The sequence below is a fragment of the Hypanus sabinus genome, chromosome 25 (genome assembly GCF_030144855.1).
Source record: "Hypanus sabinus isolate sHypSab1 chromosome 25, sHypSab1.hap1, whole genome shotgun sequence".
Lineage (NCBI taxonomy): Eukaryota > Metazoa > Chordata > Chondrichthyes > Myliobatiformes > Dasyatidae > Hypanus > Hypanus sabinus.
In genome coordinates this window covers 22,998,418-23,016,968 of record NC_082730.1, presented here as the reverse complement: position 1 = coordinate 23,016,968, position 18,551 = coordinate 22,998,418, and the positions used below count along the sequence as shown (strand labels likewise).

At 43.9% G+C, this 18,551-nt stretch overlaps 2 protein-coding genes across 2 annotated transcripts in view; both read right to left on the bottom strand.

The window, feature by feature from the left end:
• Positions 1–4,695: 4,695 nt before the first annotated feature.
• capza1b (capping actin protein of muscle Z-line subunit alpha 1b) overlaps positions 4,696–18,551 on the bottom strand; it is a 63,538-nt gene continuing 49,682 nt past the window's right edge. Inside the window, exons 7-10 of the mRNA XM_059950306.1 lie at positions 13,136–13,214; positions 12,986–13,057; positions 9,249–9,311; positions 4,696–6,859 (exon numbers count right to left, since the gene is read on the bottom strand). Of these exons, the coding sequence (XP_059806289.1) occupies positions 6,719–6,859; positions 9,249–9,311; positions 12,986–13,057; positions 13,136–13,214 (355 nt within the window). The 3' untranslated portion in view covers positions 4,696–6,718. The remainder of the gene's footprint in view (positions 6,860–9,248; positions 9,312–12,985; positions 13,058–13,135; positions 13,215–18,551) is intronic.
• LOC132381282 (cytochrome b-c1 complex subunit 10-like) lies at positions 10,290–11,455 on the bottom strand. The gene has a single exon (XM_059950666.1). The coding sequence runs from the start codon at positions 10,774–10,776 to the stop codon at positions 10,561–10,563; it is 216 nt and encodes a 71-aa protein (XP_059806649.1). The 5' UTR covers positions 10,777–11,455; the 3' UTR covers positions 10,290–10,560.

The window sequence follows — 18,551 nt, the reverse complement described above, 5'->3', positions numbered from 1 at the left end:
CAGCCAACCAGAAAATGCTCCCGTCATTCCCACTCTTTGCCTCCTGCCAACCAGCCAATGCTCTATCCATGCCAATCATTTTTGTGATACCATAGGCTCTTATATTGTTAAGCAGCCTCCTGTATGGTCAAAAGCCTTCTGAAAATCCAAGTACACAGCATCCACTGATTCTCCTTTGTCTATCCTGATTATTTCTTCAAAGAATTTGTCAAAGATTTTCCTTTGTGGAAACCATGGTGACTATGGCCTATTTTGTCATGTACCTCCAAGTACCCTGAAATCAAATCCGTAACAATTGACTCCAACATCTTCCAAACACTGACATCCAACTAACTGGCCTATAGTTTCTTTTTTTCCCCGCCCTTGACACTCTTGAACTTCTGGCATACTGCCAGTGCCTTCCACAATGAAGACCAATGAATAATACTTAAGTTCATCCGTCATTTCCTTGTCCCCCATTCCTACCTCTCCTGCATCACTTTTTCAGTGTTCTGATGTCTAATCTCAGCTCCTTACACATAATATATCTGAAGGAACTTTTCATATCCTCATTAATATTATTGGCTAGCTTACTTTCATATTCTATCTTTTGCTTATAACTTAGTTGCCTACTGCTGGTTTTTAAAAGCTTCCCAACCTTCTCACTAGTTTTGCACTGTTATACGCCTTCTCTTTGGATTTTATGTTGGTTTTGACTTCATCAGCCACAGTTGTATCATCCTGCCTTTGGAATACTTGGTCTTTCGGAGGGGTGTATGGATTATCCAGGGAGGGGTAGCACTCTGGCAAAGGGGCTTGTAGTGTCCATTCTGCAGCAGCTCACCCACCTTTGGTCCCCACCAGACACCCAGCTCTCACCTGCAGCTCTAATTAGCTATTTGCAAGCAACAGCAGCTACATGCTGGTATATTATTTCAACAGGCAGGCTAAACCCGGTGAAGTTAGCCAGTGGCCTCGTACCCAGGTGAGCTAGGGACATGCCTGTCCCAGCATGCAAAGTCAGTTCTGATGGACTGGGCGCATGAGGCCTACAGTGAGATCCAATGGCCATGGCGGCAGTAATGCAACGTCCCATGGAGAGCAAAGGCACAGATGTCATAGTCATCCATTAAAGGCCCCAGCTTGTTATGCTTGTTTGTACCACTTAATGGACTTCTGAGATGGATAGAACTGCCCCAGTGCAATGGTTTTTGCACTTTAACAATTCTCCCACACAGGTTTCCTGTCACCAGACAACCACCACCACATCTTCCTTGGGATATATCTATCCCGCACCTTCTGAATTGCTCCCAGAAATTCCAGCCATTGCTGCTCTACTGTCATCCCTGCTAATGTTCCCTCCAATCAATTTTGGCCAGCTCCTCTCTCATGCCTCTGTAATTTTCTTTACTCCACTGTAGTATTGATACATCTGACTTTAACATCTCCTTCTCAAATTGCTGTGTGAATTCCATCATATTATGAACATTTTCTCCTAAGGGTTCCTTTACATTAAGCTCTGTAATCAATTCTAGTCCATTGCACAATATCCAATCCAAAATAGCTGATCCCCTGCTGGGCTCAACCACGAGCTACTCCAAGAAGCATCTCATAGCCATTGTGCAAATTCCCCCTCTTGGGACCCAGCACCAACCTGATTTTCCCCAATCTGCCTGCATTTTGAAATCGCCCATGACCGTCGTAACTGCCCTGAACAAGCTCATCTACTTTATTCTGTATACTGCCTGCATTCAAGTATAACACCTGCAGTCCTATATTCATCACCCTTATTGATTTTGCCCCTTTTAAATTGTAATTTATCCCGTAGCTATAATTTTGCAGTATCATCAGCCTCTCTTTGCTAGCAGTTGTATTACATGACCCCATCCTCAGCCCTATCACTGCTGTCCCAACCCTCCTGCCAAATTAGCTTAAACCCTCCCGAACAGCTCTAAAAAACCTATCTGTGAAGATATTGGTCCCCTTCAGGTTCAGGTGTAACCCATCCCTTTTTGTACAGGTTGTATCTTCCCCAGAGAAATTTGAACCCCTACCCACTGCACCAGTTCCTCAGTCATGCATTTTTCTGCCAAACATCCTATTTTTACTCTCACTGGTGTATGGCACAGGCACCTGTCCAGAGGTTGCTACCCTGGAGGTCCTGCTTTTCAGCTTTCTGCCTAGCTCCTTAAAATCTCTCTTTAGGATCTCCTCACTTTTTACCTATGTCATTGTTGCCAATACGTACCAAGATTTCTGGCTGCTCACCCTCCTCCTTGAGAATGCCGTGGACCCCATCCAAGACATCCCTGGCCCTGGCACCTGGGAGACAATGTACCGTTTGGGTGTTGCTATCACGTTCACAGAATCCTGTCTCTATTCCTCTGAATATGGAATCTCATCAGTATTGCCGTCCTCTTCACCTCTCTTCAATGCTGAGCCACAGCGCTAGACTCAGTGCAGGAGACATGGTGGTGGTGCCCCGCCCACAAGTAGCGGCATAGTTAGAACAAGAGAAATGGCCACAGTGGTATTCTGCACTGGCTGCCCATTTCCCTTCCTTCTCCCGATAGTCACCCAGTGACCTGCCTCCTGCAACCTAGGGGTGACTACTTCCCTGTTGTTCCTATCGCTTCCTCATTCTTGTGTGAGAGGCTGCAGTTCCATTTCCTTAACACGTTCTTTGAGGAGCTGCAGCTCGGCGCACCTGGTGTGGATGTGGTTATCTAGGAGACTGGAGGTTTCTCAGAATTCCTACATTTCATTTTCAGAATTCCCCCAGAACAAGACACTGCCCCTGGAGCCATTTTCATAGCACTAACTCTGCCCTAACAGACGAGGAATGAAAAATAAAGAAGGGGAAACTTACCAGATACTTACCTCGCCCAAGCCTGGTGAGCCAAAACCACTCCACCACTGGCCCACTCACACAATGGCCACCCTGCTTGCGCTGCCTTAATTTTTAGTCACCTTTACTAATGAATCAGTGATTGGGCGCAGTCGAACTCCAAAAACTGCCACGAAGCACTGATTTTTAAAAACTTCAGCCGTGGATCTAAGTGAAAATATTGCTTCATCTTGTGCTCCAGCTTACTGATTGGGTGTAGTTAAGGGGGTACATAAATGCAAATTCTTGTTCAGCCAAATAAAGTTAACATGTACTGCTTGAAGAGTAGGAATTGATTTAATACAGGAGGACAAACATGATAGTCTACCTACAAAATGGTAATGACGCAGAGGTTAGGCTACCTCATTCAACAGATTGGGAGATCCAAAATTAACATCAGCTCAACAGCTATTTTGGTTTGACTATCCTTTATCCCCTTCCATGCCTGTACTTCTGGGGCATTTCTTCCACTGATGTACAACAGATCCATTTTTCAACATGAGTTTAAGAGGCTATTCTAGGTGTGCAACATCTAGTTCTCATCAGGTTTCATTTAGGTTTTTTTTAAACCAGTAGGGTAGTTTGAAACTGGTGGTAGGACGAAGGTCCTGGGTCCATTCATTGTGGCCAGTGTGGTAGCATAATCCTGTTTCACCATGTCAGCTCGTGACACTGACTACATAGAAGGTTTATAATTTTAAAGTGGTACAGATCTCTTCTATCCCTGTGGGAAGTTGTTCAGTTGTCCAATGGCCACACTGACCCCAGTCTTCAAACGTGTAAACCGTATCTATCAGAGATTCTTCTCGGTGGTAGCAAGGGTGATAATGCATACTAGTGCTGTAAAGTGAAATCCACACCAACTGTCATTGTCTATAACAGTGACAGAATATAACCAGACAACAACCCACTTGTTTTCTTCCACATACCATTTCTTCCATTCCAGTCTCCATCATAATCCCCGAGGCCCAGCTAACTGTAGGCCTCCTTTGATGAATTTGTTAATGTCACTACAGAGCTGCTGGTCCGTGTGGATCAGAACAGTGCACAGTCTTCTGAAACAATTCTCAAAGACAAGCAGATACTCCCTCATCAGCATAGGAACAGGCTATTTGGCCACAATGTTTCTGTTGAAGATGGTGACGAATGGCTGCACATCAGTGAATTTTTAGACTACAAACCTTCATACTCGAAAATTTCTACAGATGTACCGTGGAGAGCATTTTAACTGGCTAACTGTATTACCGCATAGTATTGGGGGGGGGGCAGTGGTGCTACTGCATAGGATCGAAGTACGTTGCAGGGTGTTTTAAAATTAATCAGCTCCATCATGGGCACTAGCCTCCATTGTATCCATAGTATCTTCAAGGAGCAGTGCCTCAAAAAAGGTGGCATCCATCATTAGGGACCCCCATCACCTAGGACATGCCCTCTTCTCATTGTTACCATCAGGAAGAAAGTACAGAAGCCTGGAAGCACACACTCAGCAATTCAGGAACAGGTTCTTCCCCTCTGCCATCCGATTCCTAAATGGCCATTGAACCCATGAACAGTACCATTACTTTTTATTTCTATTTTTTTTGCACTACTTATTTAATTTAATTATTTTATATATATATATTTACTATAATTCACAGTAGTTTTTCCTGTATATTGCCATGTATTTCATCATTCTGCTCGCAAAGTTAACAAATTTTGTGACATATGCTGGTGATTTTGAAGCTGATTCCGATTTACACTTCAAATGTAGAAGCAATATACAACATTCTCCAAATGAACCTTTGCCTTATGACATATTTGAGATGCAAATAAAACAGCAAGAGAAAATGACAAATGTAAGTAATTTTACTAGATTCAAAATCAATTAAAAAAATTGCTCCACTTTTTGCAACTGCACAGTTACCCGTCAAGCAGAGAATCTTGCTGATTACAATTTCATTCTGGAGATCTATTAATCTTTAAGCTCACCACCATTGTTTTATCTGACACGTGATACACCACTTCCCTCCCTCAATTTTGAAATTCCACTGGCAGTGTACGACTAAAAAAATTGCATTGTAAATTTAATAAAAGCAAAATACAGTACAAAAAATCTATTTTAAAGATAAAAAGCAAAGCCTTTTGGAGATTAAGAGAAAGGGAGTTATGTAACTTTTTTTCTTTTTCTAAAAAAAATCTTAACAGCATAGAATTCTGTAAAAATATTGGTGTGGATAATACTAGACTGCCAAATGTTCCATTGACTTTGCTTTATATTTGTTTTGTGCAAGTTAATACAGTAGAAAAAAATGAACACCTAATAACCGCAATTTAATTTGCAGTGACCTTCCTCATGGCCTCTTTATGTATTACCTATCCTTTCCATCCAGGTATCCATTTACTGATAAAAGGTAACAGCAAGTGGTCAACGGATGGAAGATCTTAAGAACTTAACTTTGCACCAGCCAGTCCAAACAGAGGATAAATTCTCAAACTTTCCACTTCCTTCACCAGTCATAACTGTAGTGGCGTGCCTCTCTTTCGATAGTAGCTTTCAGGAATGCAGCAGAACTTGCTTCACTGCATGTTGTATTTCACTAGTTGCACCTTATAACTGAGGCGTGGAAGGTTACAATGGACTGAGGCAGGTGGTCAGAATGGCTGATCAAGATGTTGGCTGCCTCAAAATTCTCATCCCATTGTTTCTTCCTTCAACTGATCAACAGTATTTGGGTCCTTCAGTTATCATTTTGAAACATTTCTGCCTAAAGGAGCAAGTTACTATCCCTCTCTGCTGGTGCTTTGACAGCATTGGTTTAAGTACTCGTATATCAAAAAAAATGAGGTAAAACAAGTGTGAGAGGAAGATCAGTATATTGAATTGTCCATGTTTCCACTCCTCTGCCTCTCTAATCCCCCTTCAACAGAGCAACTTTCCAGTCTAATTTTCCAGTTTCTTGCTGTTTGCCAATATACTGAAAAAGCATGGGTTTGACCTTGAAGGCATTAATCAACCTGGTTTACATAATGGAACCCCCTGCTGATAAAAGAACGCACAATATAATGATTAAAGACACATGATAGACATTTTGAAGCGATTAGGTGAGGAAGTGGAGCAGAAGAGAGAAGTGACACTGAATGCTGTTGCTTCAAGCTTTCTTCAGACAAGCAGTACCTTTAAGCAGAGTTACCTCGGCTGATTTCTGGATTTTGTTTTAAAAAAAGGTGCTTGAACACTGCACCATTCTGCCTTTTTGGTGATGGCATGAGATGTGGCCTCACAAAAGGGGAAAACAAAGGAGAACAATAAAAAAAGAGTCAGGAGAAGCCTTGATTTGAATTTCTAAAGCTGCAAAGCTCTGAGAATCACCAGTTACTCTTTCAAAAAGCTTGATGACTTCAAGATGAATTCTCTTACTCAGCTGCTAAAGAAATGTTTTCAAGCTATTACCTGTTCTGCTAGCTACACTTCCAGAAAGCAAGTGTATTTTAACCGTAAGAGTTACCACAAAGTCAAAGGGAGACCCAAAAAAATAACAATTAGAATCTGACCCAATACATCAAAATATCCTTACACTTCATAAATGATCACCACATGGGCTGTTCACTCAGCCAAGTGACCAATTCCTTTTTTGTCTAAAAGACACACATATTAACTGAATGACACCTTATAAAATGGCAATTGCACTGTATCTTGTAACATTCTAGTTCCATTGCACAACATAGTCAAAGTTTCTGAGAGCTTGGGAAAAAGAGGGAGAAGGCAGAGCAGGAGAAAGTAGTTAACTGGAGAGTCAGTCCTCAAATTTCGTGAGACCACACCTTGCACTTTTTATATCCTGCACATTGACATTAAGCCTCTTTTATGTTGCTTTAAGCACTTTGCATTTCTTGACCAATCCTGTAGCTCATGATCTTGTTCCAATCGACCTTTGTGCGGGTTACTGGCAAGCTCCTGCGTAAGGCTTTGAAGGTGGTATCAGACATGGCATTGTAATTCTCACAGATTGCAGTCTGAAACAAGAAAGAATTGTTAAAACTCACTGGAATAACCTCAATAGGAAAATATTTTAAAAGTGCAGAGGAAAAAAATCATTAATCCCCTTCTGAGCAGTGTTAAAACTTTGGCAAAATCCACTGTATTTAAATGTTCACATCTTAATTTAGCCAAAACAAAATTCTACCTGTTTCTTCCAATTTATTCCTATGTCCCTGAAAAGCTTCCTTCACAGTTCCATCATCTTCCAAATGAGTTAAAGAGACATTGCCTCATCTGAGCTTCAGCCATTTATGTAGATTATAGTTCTTCTCATAATTAACCAAGACTCATTTCCTATCAATCTTAGAACACAAGAACATAAGAAATATGAGCAGAAATAGGCCATCTGGCTTGTTGAGCCTTCTCGGCCATTCAGTAAGATCATGGCTGATCTGACCATGGACTCATCTCATCTGCCTTTTCCTCATAACCTTATTTCCCATATTATGCAAAAATTTATCTATCTTAATTTTAAAAAAAATCTGTCTTAAATACATTCACTGAGAGAGCCTCCACTGCTTCACTGGTCTCCTCATGGTCTAACACCCTCATATCTGGAATCAACCTGGTGAACCTCCTCTGCACCTCCTCCGAAGCCAGTATATCCTTCTTCAAGTATGGAGACTAGAACTACACACAGAACTCCAAGTGCAGCCTCACCAGTACCCTATACAGTTGCAGCATAACCTTCCTACTCTTAAATTCAATCCCTCTAGCAATGAAGGCCAGTGTTCCATTTGTCTTCTCGATAACCTACTGCACCTGCAAACCAACCTTCTGTGATTCATGCACAAGCACTCCCAAGTCCCTCTGCACAGCAGCATGCTGCAATTTTTTACCACTTAAATAATCTGTTCTTTTATTTTCCCTTCCAAAGTGGATGACCTTGTATTTACCAACATTGTACTCCATCTGCCAGAGCCTTGTCCATTCACCTATCTAGATCTCTCGATGAACAATATCCTGACATATGAGGCATCATTTTATAGGTGGGACAGGATAGAGTGGAGGGCCAAGGCTTCAGGAAAGTGCATTGAGGTACTTTCTGTGATTAAACACTGCCAGGGAAAACCAGAAACCATTGCTGACTGCAGAGGTTTGTGCACTGCTAAGGGATCATGTTGTTGCCTTCAGATTGGGGGACAATTTTATACAATCCATTACCAGCCACTCAAAGCACTTAACGTTTGTTGAAGTCAGTACCACTGGACAGTAATCATTTCGGCTAGTTATCGTTGCTCCTTTGGGCACTGGAATGATACCGACTGCCTTGAAGCAGGGACAGTGGACCATTTCAGAGAGATTATCTGCCAAGACCTCTGCTAGCTGGGCTGTGGAGCCCATCAGCACCTGACCAGGTATACTGTCCGGCCCTGCAACTTTGCATGGTTTTCCCCTGGCTAGGGTCCTTTTCACTTTGGCTGTGGACAGACAGGGTGCTTGATCCTCAGGAACAGAGGGGACTTCCCTCGATGTCACATCATTCAATTGGTCAAATCGTGTCTAGAAAGCATTCAACCCATCAGGAAGGGAGGTGGTGTTGTCCCTGATGCACAAAGTGGACGTAATCAGTTACGGGTGAATACCTTGCCACATGCGCTGCATGTCCCTGGTGTCACAACAGTCTCTGTAGATTCTCTGTGCATACTCACGCTTCGCCTCCCTAACAGGAGCGCATCGCTCTTGCTGTCCTAAGGTTTGTCCTGTCCCCTGATCTGAAGGCAACAAATGCCCTGCTCTCTAAGGAGTGCACGAACCTCCGCAATCAACCATGGTTTCTGGTTTTCCCTGGCAGTGCAGTGTTTAATCATGGAAATGTCTTCAAAGTACTTCCCTAAATGGCCAGTCACCGATCGCACATAATCATTAATGATGACTGTGGGTAACCGCCTGCCTGAATATGCTCCAGTCCATGCTTTTGAAGCAGTTCAGCAGTGTTGAGGTGGCACATTTTGGCCAGGTCCTGATCTCCCTTGTGAACTGATTTGACTTGTTCAGCCAGTGGTCTGTGTGCAGGGTTTAGGAAAAAGGATTTTCCAGCAAAAGTGGTGGAGGAGGGTTTGATTTCAATATTTAAGTGAAGTTTTGATAAGTACATGGAAGGGAGGGGTATGGAGAACTATGGTCCAGGTACTGGTCAATGGAACCGGCAGATAGTTTAGCACAGACTAGATGGGCATAAGGGCTTGTTTCTGTGCTGTGCTCTATGACTATGCTGAGAGGTAGGTAAATGGATCAATCATTTACTAGCAGAGGAGGTGAAATTTCTTCAGACGACTGAATATGATGATTCCTTAGCACTGTGGGGGGGGGGAGGGGAAACCAAAATTTATTTAAAAAAAAACACAGAAGCCAGCTACATACCTGGTAACCACTCTCAGCCACTTCAATCAGTTTCACAAGCTCCTTTGCAGTTTGGGACTCATTCTATAGATGTAAAAAAAGAGTCAGGAATATAAAAATATTTTGAATAGCATTACATCAAGCATAAATATTAGGAAAAAAATAATAATAATTTTCTTTATAGAGCACTTTTCATACAGATGATGCAGTTTAAAGTGCTTTACAATGGGATAAAGTATAAACATGAAAATAAAATCAGAAAATAAGACAAAAAGACTCTAGTTAAAAGCAAGGTTAGATAAATAGGTTTTGAGCTGGCATTTAGAATTGTCAGCTGATCAGTTGTCAATTGTCATCTACATCCCTTATAGTTTTAGGTATTGAATTCCACAGTTTAGGAGCATAGTTCAAAAAAGTTGACCTGCCAATTATCTTTTGAGGGAAATTGCTTAAATTGAAGAGACCAGTGGAAGAAGACCTGAGAACTCAAGGATTATAAATACATGGGTATTAGATTGCACATAGAGCTGATATCACACACTAACTTAGAAAATTACAGGAATTGAACCATTTTAGTAACTAAAAATAAACTTGGAATAAATATTCACTTAGCCCAAATCAGCAAAGTTAGACAAAAAAAATCTTGAGCTCTGTTATCCACGCAGAGACTCGACCCATAACCTAGTTCACAAACCCAGTACTTACTGCATTGTACAGGCCTTCCCAGCCATAACTGGCATCACAAACAAGGCCTGCCATAGAACCACAGAACATTACAGCACAGAAACAGGCCTGTTTAGCCTTCTTGGTTGTGCCAAACCATTCTTCTGCCTAGTCCCACTGACTTGCACCTGGTCCATATCCCTCTATAAACCTCTCATCCATGTACCTGTCCAAGTTTTTCTTAAATGTTAAAAGTGAGCCCGCATTTACAACTACATCTGGTAGCTCATTCCACACTCCCACCACTCTCTGTGTGAAGCCCCCCCCACTGTTACCTTTAAACTTTCCCCCCTTCACCCTTAGCCCATGTCCTTTGTTTTTTTTCTCCCCTAGACTCAGTGGAAAAAGCCTGCTTGCATTTACTCTATCTATACCCATCATAATTTTATATACCTCTATCAAATCTCCCCTCATTCTTCTATGCTCCAGGGAATAAAGTCCTAACCTATTCAAACTTTCTCTGTAACTCAGTTTCTCAAGTCGCAGCAACATCCTTGTAAACCTTCTCTGCACTCTTTCAACCTTATTAATATCCTTCCTGTAATTTGGTGACTAAAACTGCACACAATCAGACTTGGTCAGTTTATACCCTTAAATCCGTTAATAATCTTCAATCACTCTTGAATTTTCTTTTTATGTATGGGATACAGCTAACTACAACTTTCCGATCTGTAGCGTAGACCAGCAGTACACCAGCTACAGCTCCCCATGTAGTGATAATTGGAATCCAATTTTTCAGCAGCTGCCTGTGTCTGGGCCCAAGAATTTGCTCCAACATCCTGGTGGCCGTTTGTCCCCTCCCGATCGACTGTCTGCCTGCCCACATGCCGACAGAAATATTTTGATAGCTAGTTAAGCCCTGTTCCCAAGTAACACCAACATTCAAAGCTGTAAACTAAATATCTTGTTTAACTTGCTCCCATGGCAAATGGTACAGTTATAAGATTCCTTGGTGCAACTGTTGAGGAACTGTAGAAAATAGATACTCCACATCTGCACCCTGTGAGGATTTCAGCATTAGTCAGGACGTTACTAGTGAACTGCTGGGGAGGTAAAGACCTTTCATATGCATATATGGAAAAGCAGAATCCAGAATTTTCCACTGGTTAAAGAGAGATATGCAAAAGGACCTAGTGCTTTCCCAGTGTACATGACGAATGAACTCTTCTTGGACTTCTAGCCAGGTACAGGTACGTGTTTAACCGACATTTTGATGACAAACTCTGTCATTTTCATCAGGGTTGATACCTGAGCATGTTCAGTCCGTTGGTATTTATACCTCCGTCATCCTTCTCTCCAGATTGGTTAGTCCTGATCCAATCAGGTTTCCATTGTTCCAACTTGATTACAATCAAATTCCAGTTCTCATGTAGAATTCTAACAGAAGTAGAACAGCAGAAACTTGATTGGATGAGGACTAAGTATTCAGGAGGGGCAGACAACAGGGGTACGAATACCACCAGATTAGACATACCCAGGCATAATCCCTGATGAAGATGGCAAAGTTTGTCATCGGAATGTCAGTTAAAATTGAAACCTGTACCCAGATGGAAACCAAGAAGAGTTTGAAGAAATGCACATGGAATTTTTTTTGGGGGGGGGGGGGGGGGAAATTCAGGCCGTAAATTTTGGGACCTCCAAACTGTCATTCTGCATATCCTGCCACTTTACCTACCTCTTACGACCTATAATATATTATATTCAAGTTTGAGAACTACTCAACTGTATTTTGATTCACCCTCTTTGGAAGTTTGCTGGCATCATCTTTCAAGATGCTTCCAATCTCTCCTGTAAATTTTATGTTCTGCTTGGGAAAGAAACAAATGGCACTGTGCTCAGATGCAGCAGCCACTCTGGGTCCAATCAAAGGTGTATTTGTTCTTCCTGTTTTTTTTAGTCACTGCTGGACACTAAGAACATCAAGCAGGAGTGCCCCATCAGCAAGTTGCCCTATAGCAATGAAGCTGGACTGTTGCCATACAGTTGTGCCTCGACAGTGCAAGTGATGGTCTTGGACAGTTCTGTTAGAATTGCAAGACCCTGGTGGACAGTAGTAATGTAGCATTCTGCAAGTCGGGTTCACTAGTGAGATTGATGGCGGGGAGCTGTGATGTGAAGCCCCTGGCTAGCCTGTTGCAGCCGCCTAGTTGATGAGACGCCAAGGCAGTGCAGGAAAGCCTCTGTGGGTGTGCTGGAATCTGTATTGGGTTGGAGCTGGCGCCTCCTATCAGTGCTGCTCTTTGGAATTAACTCAAAAGAAAAACAAGCTGGACCAGAATTACAGTCATGCCACTCAGGGACTTGAGCTATATTATTCCTTGTGACTTTTTTTTCCCGAAATCGTACCATATGTCCTATTTGTGCTATGTGTTGTTGGTAATGTGTGTTGCACCTTGGCCCTGGAGGAACTTGTAAAAGGTGTTTATTTCCAGTATGATGTGGAAATCCAGATATAAAATTGAGGGAGAGTCTCCTCACTTCATTGGAACAATGCTGAGCTCCATTTTATATTTATTGTTTCAAAATCCATGCAATTGTGTATTGATGGAGCCATTACAAAGATCTGCAGCTACTTCCAAATAACTTAATATCACTTCAATGATATTTAGGAATGCATGTTAAATTTTTCTTTCCAGCAATGCCCACATTCCACAAAAGGACTAGACAGATAACAAACACAAGAAAATCTGCAGATGCTGGAAATCCAAAGCAATACACACAAGATGCTGAAGGAACTCAGCAGCCCAGACATCATCTATGGAAAAGAGTAAACTGTCGATATTTTGGGCTGAGACCCTTCATCTGTCCTGATGAAGGATCTGGACAGATAATATTCTTTTAGCCACATTTTCACTGATCATGGATGCAGACAGGCACCTCCCTGCAGTTTTTGTTTATATTTCAAGTTATAGTATACAACAGATGAATTGAGAGCTGAACATTACAAAAAAGTACAAGTTAATCTCAGTTAAAACCAGTAAATTTTCTGCATCATTCTGAGAATGTGCATTAATCTTAAATAAACTTTGACTTACTGTGATTTGCAAGGATTCCTGGATGTCTTTATGACTCATCAGTTGAACATTACCATCTTCATAATAGTGAACCTTGAAAGACATTACATGTTTAATACAATTTGTTTGTTATAATTGAATTTGTACAAATACAATAACAGCAAGACACACCTGAATCTTCAAAACTCCAGTAAGCTGAGCTGATGGAGGAGTAATTGTGAACTTCCACTCCGATCGCCAACGTCCGTTCCTTTAATAAGTGGATTTTAAGAATGCACATAATTTAGTAACTGAAAAAATAGACTCGAAACAAACATTCACTTAGTCCAAATTGGCAAAGGAAGACAAAGAAAAGTATAAAGTATAAAGAAACAGAAAATACAGATGGGAGCAAATTAGCAAATAGTATCAAAACAGTTTATACACCTGTTGGCACTCAAAGGAACAGAAGAGCTAAAGTAAATATTAATCCCTTGGAGATGAGACTGCGGAACTAAATATGAGAAAAAAAAGTAGTAACAGATATTCTAACACTTCCAGTGATCCTTCATGATAGCTAACACGAAAAGCTCAGATGGGCACCACAGTACTGTACTGGTTAGTATGACACTATTACAGCTCGGGGAGTCAGAGCTCAGAGTTCAATTCTGGCATCCTATGAAAGAAAGCTTGTACATTCTTCCCGTGTAGGCCTGCGTATCCTTCAAGTATTCTGGTTTCCTCACACAGTTCAAAGATGTACTGGTTAGTAGGTTAAATGGTCATTGGAAACTGCCCTGTGATTAGGTGAAGGTTAAATTGGTGGGTTGCTGGGTGCTGTGGCTCGGTGGCCCAGAAGGGTCTGTTCCGCACTGTATCTCTAAATAATAAATTCAAAAGGTTTCAGACAAGATCTTAAAACAATCTTAACATGCCTTGATAAACTGATAAGATGAAGACCAACAGTCCTGTGCTGTTCTGTGTTCTATGTTCTACCAGTCCCTTAGATCTGAAAGCTTACATCCTGGAGTCTTAAAGAAAATGGTTGCAGAGAATAACATACATGTTGGTTGTAATCTGATAAAATTCTTTGAATTCTACAGAATTCCCACAGGATTAAAAAACCACAAACATATTTCAGGAAAGAAAGAAAACTGAAAGCAAGATACTACAGGTCACATAGGCTAACATAAGTAATTGGAGAAATGCTGCAATACATTGTTGAGGTTAAGGAAGGACATTTGAGAATTGTAAGCCAAATCTACATGGTTTACTTGGAATTCTTTGATGATATAACAAACAGAATGAATAAAGTCAAATCAAAACCTGGATTTCTGTTAAGAATAAGGTGTCACATAAAAGGTAACAGCATTGGTTAACAGCTCATGGGGATGGGGTAATATATTGGTACCTACTCCTGATTCTTGTGTTCTTATGCAAATCAGAAAATTAAACGCTGCTCTATCATTTTATTGCTCTGAATAGCCTGCAAATTTTCTATCTAACTTCCATAACCAACGCCTTTTCACCACATTCAACTGCCAAATGAAATGGTGTTAACTTCTGGAGTCATGTTAGGTATTTTGCAAACATAACTTTCATTCCTCCTTGCAACTGAGAATAAGTTCAAAGTTATGGATGATATATAGAATAAAACGGTCTTAAGGTGTCAACAAATAGTTTAAGAAGTATCAGACTGATTGGACCTTTATTCTAAAAAAAACTACCAATTTACAAGCAGCACCGTGAATAAAATCTTATGATTTACTTTTGATGTGTTGATTTATGGATAAATAATTTTAAGGACACCAGACAGAATGGCTTTTTTTTTGTTACAATATCACAGGTTTCTTTTATAGTCACATGTTAAATTAAAGGAACTCGTTTCAGGCGAGAGTCAACCCAGATTATACGTTTGAACCCACAGCCTAGCTCAAAGATGAATACACCACTCAAAGTAGCAATGATTAAACACAATTTCCTCCCATCTTCTTGGTACCAATTCTCTCACTGGTTCATCATTCCACTGGGATGTCTTTCAATGTTCATTCTTCATCATTAAGGATCGCCACCACCCAGGATGTTCTGTTTTATTATTACCAGAGAGGAGTGCAGGAACCACAAGACATGCACTCAACATTTTAAGACAACTTCTACCTCTCCGCCATCAGATTTCTGAACAGACAATGAACCTATGAACAATGCCTCACTGTTTTTGCATTACCTATTTAATTCATTTTTTAGATTTAATTCAGAGGTTCACAACGAACCTCTTGCTTAATCATATTGATCCCTGGTACAAAAAAAGGATGGGAACTCCTGATTTCATTCAAATTTTTTTAATACATCTCCTACTGTAATTCGTAGTATTTAATGTATTGTAGCGATGTGCTACACACAGCGCTAAAATAACGACGCGCAGTCGGTAAGTCGTTTCAAGATAAGTTTATTCAACCTTCGTGGCGCTGGCATTTAATCCCTAACGCCCGCCCTCTCCGGGCGGAAATGACGTCAGAGGTGCATTACCAAAGTCTCTCTCCGCGCGCTGGCTATTTGTGAGCCGGTTCGCCTGCGCAGAAAGTGGGTCGCCACATAATCCCACCCCAGAACCGGCGATACACCCCCTGATGTCCACAGTCTGGATCAGCCTCTGTTTGGGAAGATCTGCCTCTGCACCGCGGTGCCTGAACCTCAACCAGCTGCGCCAAGTCCACATGGGCTGGTTTGAGTCGGTCCACCGTGAAAACCTCCTCTCTCCCCCCAATGTCCAGAACGTACATGGACCCATTGTTGTTGATCACCTTGAACGGCCCCTCATACAGCCGCTGTAGCAGTGCCTGGTGTCCGCCCTTCGTACAAACACAAACTTACAGTTCTGCAGGTCTTTGGGTATATTAGTTGGGGTCTGTCTGTGCTGTGAAGTCGGTATGGGGGCCAGGTTGCCAAGCCTTTCGCGTAGCCTGTCCAGGACTGCTGCGGGTTCTTCCTCTTGCCCCCTTGGGGCAGGTATGAACTCTCCTGGACAGCCAGGGGTGTGCCGTACACCAACACTGCTGACGAGGCGTGCAGATCCTCTTTGGGCGCTGTGCGAATTCCAAGCAGGACCCAGGGAAGCTCATCCACCCAGTTAGGTCCTCTCAGGTGGGCCATGAGAGCCGACTTCAAGTGACGGTGGAAGCGTTCCACTAGTCCGTTTGACTGTGGGTGGTAGGCAATAGTGTGGTGTAGCTGCGTTCCCAACAGGCTGGCCACAGCCCACCACAGGCTGGAGGTGAACTGGGCACCTCTGTCGGAGGTAATGTGGGCCGGTACCGCGAAGCGTGCTACTCAGGTTGCGATCAGTGCTCAGGCGCAGGAATCAGCAGATGTGTTGGTGAGCGGGACCACCTCTGGCCACCTCGTGAACCGGTCTACCATAGTTAGGAGGTACCGCGCTCCTCGGGACACTGGTAGCGGGCCCATGATATCCACATGAATGCGGTCGAACCTCTGGTGGGTGGGTTCGAACTGCTGCGGCGGGGCTTTAGTGTGCCATTGCACCTTGTTTGGCACTGCACGCATGTTCTGGCCCATTCACTGACCTGCTTGCGAAGTCTGTGCCACGCTAACTTGCTGGAGACGAGCCGGACGGTTGTCCTGATAGATGGGTGCACCAAACCATGTATGGAGTTGAAAACTTGCCACCTCCAGGCTGCCGGGATGATGGGGCGAGGTTGGCCGGTAGCCATGTCACACAGGAGGGTCCTATCACCTGGGCCTACTAGAAAGTCTTGCAGATGCAAGCCCGAGACTGCGGTCCTGTAGCTGGGCATCTCTTCGTCTGCCTGTTGCGCTTCTGCCAGTGCTGCATAGTCTACCCCCAGGGACAGGGCCTGGACAGCTGGTCTGGAGAGTGCGTTCGCCATGACGTTGTCCTTCCCTGAGACATGCTGGATGTTCGTCCTGTACTCGGAGATGTAGGACAGATGTCGCTGCTGGCGAGCCGACCAGGGATCGGACACCTTCATGAACGCAAAGGTCAATGGTTTGTGGTCCATGAATGCGGTGAATGGCCTGCCTTCTAAGAAGTACCTGAAATGCCGGATTGCCAGATACAGTGCCAACAGCTCCCAGTCGAAAGCACTGTACTTGAGTTCGGGTGGCCGTAGGTGCTTGCTGAAGAACACCAAGGGTTGCCAGCGCCCCTCGATGAGCTGCTCCCGCACCCCACCGACTGATGTGTCAGATGCGTCCACCGTGAGTGCGGTCGGAACGTCCGTTCTGGGGTGCACCAACATTGCGGCATCTGCCAAGGCTTCCTTGGCTTTAACGAAAGCGGCCATGGCCTCCTCGTCCCAAGTAATGTCCTTGCCTTTACCCGACATCAGGTGTACAAAGGGCCCATGATATGTATGGGCTGCTGAGGGGAGGAAACAGTGGTAGAAGTTCACCATACCAATGAACTCCTGCAGGCCTTTGACTGTGTTGGGCCGGGCAAAGTGGCAGATCACGTCTACCTTGGCGGGCAGAGGTGTTGCCCCGTCTTTGGTAATCCTGTGGCTCAGGAAGTCGATGGTATCGAGACCGAACTGGCATTTGGCCAGGTTGATCATCAGGCCGAAATCACTCGGGTGGGAGTAGAGCTGGCGGAGGTGGGACAGATGCTCCTGACGACAACTGCTGGCTATAAGGATGTCGTCCAAATAGATGAATGCAAAATCTGGATCGCATCCCACCGCATCCATTAGCCACTGGAACATCTGTGCGGCATTCTTCAGGCCGAACGGCATTCGGAGGAACTCGAACAGGCCGAACGGGGTGATGAGTGCTGTTTTGGGGATGTCTTCAGGGTGCACCGGGATTTGATGGTATCCCCAGATGAGGTCTATTTTGGAAAAGATTCATGCCCGGTGCAGGTTTGCTGCAAAGTCCTGTAAATGCGGCACAGGGTAGCAGTCTGGAGTTGTAGCCTTGTTCAGTCTGCGGTAGCCGCCGCATGGTCTCCAACCCCCAGCTGCTTTGGGCATCATGTGCAGGGGGGAGGCCCATGGACTGTCGGACCTCCGTACTAACCCCAATTCCTCCATGCTCTTAAACTCCTCTTTTGCCAGGTGGAGCTTTTCCGGGGGGGGGGGGGGGGGGGAGCCTTCGAGCGCAGGTGTGGAAGGGTGGTCCCTGGGTCGAGATGTGGTGCTGTACCCTGTTACCCTGTGTCTGGGCATGGCTGCCGTGAACTGCGGTGCCAGAATCGATGGAAAGTCTGCCAGGATTCTGGTGAATTCGTTGTCCGACAGCGTGATGGAGTCCAGGTGTGGGGCCAGCAACTTGGCTTCACCCAGGGAGAACGTCTGGAAAGTCTCGGCATGTACCAGTCTTTTTCCTTGCAAGTCAACCAGCAGGCTGTGAGCTCGCAAGAAGTCCGCCCCCAGGAGTGGTTGGGCCACCGCGGCCAGTGTGAAGTCCCACGTGAACCAGCTGGTGCCGAACTGCAGCTGCACCGTGCGGGTGCCGTAGGTCCGTATCGTGCTGCTGTTTGCGGCCCTCAGGGTGGGTCCTGGCTTCCTGTTGCGGGTGTCGTACCCCGTCGGGGGCAAGACGCTGATCTCCGCTCCGGTGTCGACCAAGAAGC

Coding starts and splice junctions, on each gene's coding strand:
- LOC132381282 (XM_059950666.1), bottom strand. CDS start 10,776: ATGTGGGCAGGCAGACAGTCGATCGGGAGGGGACAAACGGCCACCAGG.